The 7,279-nt window shown below is 41.4% G+C and overlaps 1 protein-coding gene across 2 annotated transcripts in view; it reads right to left on the bottom strand.

The window, feature by feature from the left end:
- Nucleotides 1–3,737: 3,737 nt before the first annotated feature.
- Nucleotides 3,738–7,279, bottom strand: part of RALB (v-ral simian leukemia viral oncogene homolog B) — a 31,810-nt gene continuing 28,268 nt past the window's right edge. For both annotated transcript variants that reach the window (XM_015406994.1, XM_015406995.1), the window contains exons 5-6: nt 4,931–5,149; nt 3,738–4,530 (exon numbers count right to left, since the gene is read on the bottom strand). In XM_015406994.1, the coding sequence (XP_015262480.1) occupies nt 5,030–5,149 (120 nt within the window). In that variant the 3' untranslated portion in view covers nt 3,738–4,530; nt 4,931–5,029. The remainder of the gene's footprint in view (nt 4,531–4,930; nt 5,150–7,279) is intronic.

Here is a 7,279-nt window from a genome sequence, read left to right as displayed (position 1 = left end):
GTATTTTTTATATTAACAGCCAAATGTCCAAGTGCTAACCATCTGTATGGTATTTCCTTTTCTCTTAATGTTTTTGCTGTTTCTCGCAAACTTTGTCTTGCAATCAGCACCTCTGGGATGACGTCAGCATACAGAAACACGCATGTATCTTCAAGAAGCAAACCCTGTTTTTCACGAGCTATTTTAAAAAGTTTATTTCTTATATTAAGCTCTTTGAATTCGATGATAATGTCCTGCGAAACTCCTGGGGGGGCTTCTCTGGGAGACCATTGGCAGAGAATACGGCCTTGGAGTAGCCCTAAGAAGATACCGGCCTTAATGGCCCAGGAGGAGGCCACAGCAAGGCCAGAGAGGGCAGCCCCAGCATAGGGAAGGGCCAGCGAGGGGAGCAGGGGAACACAGAGAAGTGGGGGTACTAAAAGAGGGAGAGAAGACTTTCGAGTGGAGACTCAGGATAAAATGGGATAGGACGAGATCCGCCTCCCCTGGCAATTCTTGCAGGTCTCTGTATAAAGAGAGAGGGGGGAACTATGATAGGATAGAGCGGGGGAGAAAAAGAGAGGAATGAAGCAAGATGAATAGAGAAGGGACAGGGGAGAGAGGGGAAGACTGACAGAGGAGTGGGAAGCACAGGCTGGGGGGGGGATGCCCCGTCCCAACAAGTTCCTAGAGGGTCCCTGCTTGAAGTTCCTAGAGGGTCCCTCATTGAAGTCAGTAGGCTATGGGTGTAACTTTGTTTAGGACTGCACTGTTAGTATCTTAAATATTAAGTCATATTTTATAAATGTATACACACATTATTGGACTCCAGAGTGTCTTTTAAAATTCGAGCATACCTGAAAGCCTTCTGCTGCAGCACCCAGCATCACTGTTGTCTTGTGTCTGTTGTAGGCATGTTGAAGTAAGAAATATATTTACCATCTCTATATAATTCTCTTAGCGTATTGACCGTTTCCAGCTCTCCCATTGGCTGTGTAATGCACTCCATCAGTCATTGGCCCATCAGCCGCCACTCAAGAGTATTCATCAGCCATTGGCTGGGGGCTGGGTCTGCTCCTCTTCCCTGCCCACTCCCACTTCAGCCACTGTTCCCTGTCAGAATAACTGGCAAACACTTCTGCTTGGCTCCTCTGTGGGACTAACTTTTCCCTCAGTTGCTGTTGGTAGGCAACCAAGCTTGGTTCTATCAGTAAAAAGACAAAGGAAGGAAACTCTTTCCAGGACTTTGTGAGGAACTCATTGGGGCCAGTCCTGACTATGGTTGCCAACTCCAGGTTGGGAAGTTCCTGGGTATTCTGTGTCTAAGGAAGCCAGAGTTTGGGGAGGGGAGAGGCCTCAGCTGAACAGAATGCAATAGATGGGATACACAAGTAGCTCCCCCAATGGGACAGACAGAAACCCAGGGCCAGTACTAAGATAAATGGTGCAGGGGGGTGGTGGCTGAACCTCCTGTCTACATGCTGCAGTTCTGATCCAAATCAGGTCCTACATTAGGGAACTGCCAGCTGATGTACTTACTGACAGTCAAGCTGGAGGTCCCAAACACAAGCTATGGAAACCCTAATACAGAGTGTGGCCTTCTGCCAGAAAAACCCACAGACCCTCACTCCAGCTGGAAGTTATAAGGCGCCAATGGGTGCTTGGATAGATCCATTTCCTAACTACCAGTTTGGATCTGCAGGAATTTCCACAGATGCTGCCATCTCTCCCTTCTTACCGCAGCTCAAAAAGCCCCTCAAGTGCCATGCTTGGGGGAATGGAGACTTCAGGAGCAGCGGCGGGGTGTGTGTGTGTGTGTCAGAAGTCTGCAGCAGGAAAGGGGATTAAAAAAAATATCCCCCCTTCCATTCGCAGAAGTCCTCTGCGGAAACCAACCCAAAAAGACCCACAGAGGAAATATCCATGGCCACTAAGCAATACTACTGTTATTTTGCCACAGTCTCTGGCTCTCTGATGCACACCATTTTAGGCCAAGCCCATAGGGTACAGACCTATTCACAGTGATCAAACATCAAATTCCTAAATGTGTTAAAAAAATACTGCCATGTTTCATACCTCCTGAAGCTCAGGGTGATGGTCACTTGTATTGCTAACCAAATGAAAAATAAAATAAAATCTGCCATGTTTCATACCTCCTGAAGCTCAGAGTGATGGTCACTTGTATTGCTAACCAAAAGTAATGCCATACTTAAAAATGCAACCTCCAGCATTTACTTTTTTAAAACTTAAAAGGTGTTTGTGGCATGTGTACAGTATGCTTGCCTTACTCCATGCAATCTGAAGGAAGCCGGGTTTTATTTCCCTTGGAACTGCAGCTCTCCAAGAGACAGTTCATGAAATGCTGTCCTGATGACACAGAAATAGATACTGAGGGGCACAAAGCTCCTCGGGAGCTGCTTTAGAAAACGAGCAGCCAGTCGAGGGCTACTTGTCCCTCTAATCACGATCCTTCAACAATCCTCACTCCTCTGCTTGAATCCTAGCAACCTGCTGGAGAGGCACAACAGTCTTACAGAGGGAGTCCAGCATACAGGAAGGAGGCAACCAGGAGCATGCAGTCAATGCACCACTGTGGCTTCTCACCCAGGTAGTATGATCCTGTAGGTCAACCAAGCTATAGCTCGTTCGATCCCTCCTTCCCACATTGCTATTTTGACTCTGCTGGCTAAAAAAAACCCTTCACATATTTGACAGGGCATGAAGAAAAATCCAGTTCTCTAGGATGGGTCACTTCGTCAGTGGTCTCCTTGGCCCTTCTCCTCCTGTGCAGGACAAGCAAGATGCAGAACAGTCTGAAGTAAGCCAATGCTCATTTCTGCCACAGAAATCAAAGCCCCTTGCCTTTTGTCCCTTTCCTGGGGGGAGAGGTCCGTTGCAGGAAAGATAAATAGATAAACACTGGCTTTTGATGCAAGACTGTTCTTCGTCAGGTTGCTGGCCTCACTAAAATGTACTGTACTTCTAGACCGCATGTATGTGCCCAGATATATGGTACACAAGCTCAAACCAATTTTTTTCTCTGAGAGGATTTCATGAACTAAGTATTTTCATCCAACGGAATAAATCAGTAGAAGTCAGCTAGTCAAACTGTCAACATGGACTTCCTCAATTGGTTGGTTTAATGTGTTAAAAACATGATTAAAAACATAATTGCACACTTATGCCTTTTCCACCCACAACATTAACAATGCAATCAGTGACATAACCAGGAGAAGTTATTTTTAGTGAATATATTTAGCTGCCTTTACAATCCAGATCTTTCTGCATAATTCATTCAGTAATTGTATAAAAGTGTTCTTCAGCAGTAGTACAACCACCTGTGCAACTTTGACAAGGTTCAGGTTTTTGGCAACTGCACATAATTAACTGAAATTTCTTTTTAAAATATTACATTAAAAAATAAAACAGCTTCCCCCCTCACTGATTTAGTTCCCCCCACACCCACACAAATTCCATCAAAACATCCATGGGTGTTCAGTAATTCAACTCCAAACCTTGACAGCAAAAGTTCATTTGAGAGAACAGATGAGGAGCTAAGCATAACTGAACAACAAAATACTTTTGTAGAGCACTCAGGAATGTTTCCTGCACAAACCCCTTAAGTGTCTATAACTTCAATTCAGTTTGATGAAGCCTGTGTGTACAAGTTACTTATGGATTGCCTTCTCTAAGGACAGGCCTCTCTTCCACTCAACCAAAATAATTATATTTCACAACTTGATCCATCATATTTCTTTAAAGGAAAAGTAATATGATCATTAGAACACTGTAATGCCACAGAGAACTAGCAGGTTTGAAGGAGGGACTAGTATTGGCAGGCATAGATGGAGCTGTTCATGGGGCAAACTAGATAACTCCACCTAAAAAAAAAAAGATGGCATCTCGTTAAATTTCCATTCAACCCCAATAAAATATTAGAATTAAAAGAAGGAAACAAAACAACAAATATGCAACTTCTTAGATTAGAACTGTTAACGTTCTGTAAATATAGACTCAATTCAGGAATACTGGAACAATGACAGACATTACTGATGCACTGCTGGACCTTTCTTTCCAAAGGACTAAATCCTTAATGTCCATCCAATACATTGGTAAAGGAGTGGATCTGACAGAATCATAGCATACTTGATAAAGTTGTGTGCAAATTTCAAAGACCAGGAAGATTTCAGCATGTCTAACTTCCTTTCTTTAAAACAATGGACTATGCCTTCCTAGGAGCACCAATGTGAAGCCACGTAAGAATAGTGGGAAACTTTGGTTGACCTTGAATGAGAACTAACCACTTTAAATATGCCTGACAGGAGTCTCTGTTGAGTGAGCATCATTGGGGGGGAGGGGGGGGAATCAAGAGAAAATTTCAGAGTAACCATATCAGAACCAAATGGTCAGAGAAATATTTGCTGGCAATATTTTTAGCATCAACAGTTGTTTTCATGAATCATCGATTTCAGTACCGAGGTTTGCTGACTTCCAAACAATTTTTAACCAAGTTTTGTTTTTCCAAAAAGGCTATTATGTGAGTGGGAAAACCTATGAGATCCAGATTTCCTTTCATAAATCCAATCCTCTATACATTCAGAGGTAAGATGTCTCATTAATTCCATAGCCTACAAGTTTGGCTACTGAAGATCACAACAAGCAACATCTCTCTTTAAAACTCTTCTTGCTCTTGCTGCTTTTCTTGCCATTCTTGTCTTTGTTTTCTGACATCTTCTTGGCTCTAATCTCTCTCATTAGATCAAAGAATACCTAGAAAGGAAAAGCCATACAGAAAGAAGACTTTGTAACTGCATACAGTTCAAAGGAACAGGCTCTTTTACTGGCACGTTAAATTAAGTAAACATCACACAGGTTTTTTTATCCCACTGAGTAGGTGAAAAGTGTTTAGGCTGAGAGATTTTACAGCATTCCCTGAATTTTCTAAGAAAACCTATGAGATCCAGATTTCCTTTCATAAATCCAATCCTCTATACATTCAGAGGTAAGATGTCTCATTAATTCCATAGCCTACAAGTTTGGCTACTGAAGATCACAACAAGCAACATCTCTCTTTAAAACTCTTCTTGCTCTTGCTGCTTTTCTTGCCATTCTTGTCTTTGTTTTCTGACATCTTCTTGGCTCTAATCTCTCTCATTAGATCAAAGAATACCTAGAAAGGAAAAGCCATACAGAAAGAAGACTTTGTAACTGCATACAGTTCAAAGGAACAGGCTCTTTTACTGGCACGTTAAATTAAGTAAACATCACACAGGTTTTTTTATCCGAGTAGGTGAAAAGTGTTTAGGCTAAGAGATCTTACAGCATTCCCTGAATTTTCTAGCAGCCCTGCCCCCAACAAGTTTATTACCAGACTTGTAGAACCCATGTGAAGTTATAGTCATATAGGTCAGGAGGTTGCAGTGGGGAAGGGGGTGCAATTGCCCTCTCTGCCCTTTCATCAGTGCAGCTCTAGCAACTGAAGATGCAGGAAGAAGGATCTCATCCTTTTCTTCTCCATACTGCAACCTCCTAACCCATCTGGCTATTAGTCCAAATAGGACCTGGGACCACAGAAATAAACTTTGATGCAATGGAAAGGACTGCTGTAGGGAGGAAAACATGGGAAAGATCTCCAAACACCAGCAATTTTTACTGACAGATCAATGAATCCTCCCCCCTTGGACTAGTAAATCCCTGGGAGCAAATTCAGAGTCATTATATAAAGTAGTTCAGAATTTAAAGCAATATGCACAGCGCACTGGAACTCAACTCAATCGGGGCTGGCTAACGCATGTGAAAAATTCATGTCAAACAAATTCTGTAATGCAATATTAAGCCATGGTACTCAGATTCAAATTGAAGGACTCTGATCTATGGTAATACAGTTCACTGAATTACAAGAGGTTGGAGCCCATAAAAAAAAAAACCAGCTACATGATATCTGTAGGAGGGTATATTCAGAAACATGGGATTATACATATTATTCATCCCCTTTAAAGTCTGTATCAAAATAGACTACATTTTATTACCTTCCAAGCTACTTCATTTGACAATTAGTTCAGATGTCAGACTCAAGCTGTAGTCAGACCTCGCTTGTGTATCTTGTAATACTAACATACAGGCAGGGAAGAAATCTAGACACCAGAAGCTTAACCCCTTGATTTTATTAAATGAGAGAGTGAGAGGCGAGATTAATAAGACTATACAAAATTATTTTAAGGACAATTTAGACTGTAGTACTCTGAGTTCCATAATTTGGGACGCCATGAAAGCAATTGGCAAGAGGTGCTATCATTCCAAACCAAGCTCACTATAAAAAAGAAAGGAATAAAATGAAACATGAACTACTCTCCCAGATCCAAATATTAAAACAGTGATATAAAAGGTCTGGCAATGCCAGGGTATACAAGCAACTGGTTTTTTTAAAAAACCTATTGTATTTAAAAGCTATATACTCAACTAGAACCAGTAAATCACTTAAATATCTAGCATGGAAAGTAAAGAAAAATCATGCAAGGCAACCTATTAGGTTAATCAAAGATGATTCGAACACAGTTCATACTAAATCAACTTCTATAATATAGCCTTTGTTCAATTCTATCAAAAATTATATTCAACCAGACATTCGGCTGTAGAAGATATTCCTAGTTTTCTATCTAATGACAACTTATTCTGTAGACTTACCGAGGATCACAGATCCCAACTAGATGAACCAGTAACATCACAAGAAGTTCTTGACGCAATTAGGAAATCGAAAAATAACAAAGCCTCGGGTAATGACAGGCTAATGGCAGAATTCTTTAAAGCATTTGCAGACATCGTATCAGGGCCCCTACCGAACACTTGAAATGCGATCGTGGATAAGAGTGATATCCCTTCCACATATAATAGTGATACCTAAGCAGGGGGGAAATCTAACTGACCCGGCCTCCTATTGTCCTATTTCCCTTCTAAATCACGATACAATTTTGTCTTCATGGCTTAATAAATTTATAATGCAATATGTTAATACTGATCAGTCAGGCTTTATGGCGGGACGCAGCCTCACCGATAACAGTTGTAAAACACTGAGTGTCATTAATTACATTTGATTGAAAAAAATTTCCCCCCCCGATATTAACTCCTGACATTGAAAAAGCTTTAGATTCCTTACAGCCCAAATATTTACAAATGCTCTTGCAGAAAATGAATTTTGGTGATCGCTTTCGGAGGACAATCAAGACTACGTGTGCCTCCCCAAAAGGCTAGTGTTCTGACCAAAAGCTACCAATCAATTTACTTCCCTCTTCAAAGGGGAACT

Source organism: Gekko japonicus, unplaced genomic scaffold (genome assembly GCF_001447785.1).
Source record: "Gekko japonicus isolate JY-2015 unplaced genomic scaffold, Gekko_japonicus_V1.1 scaffold1847, whole genome shotgun sequence".
Taxonomy (NCBI): Eukaryota; Metazoa; Chordata; class Lepidosauria; order Squamata; family Gekkonidae; genus Gekko; species Gekko japonicus.
Note: the sequence above shows the minus strand (reverse complement) of the source record. Positions and strands in the feature narration are given on the sequence as shown.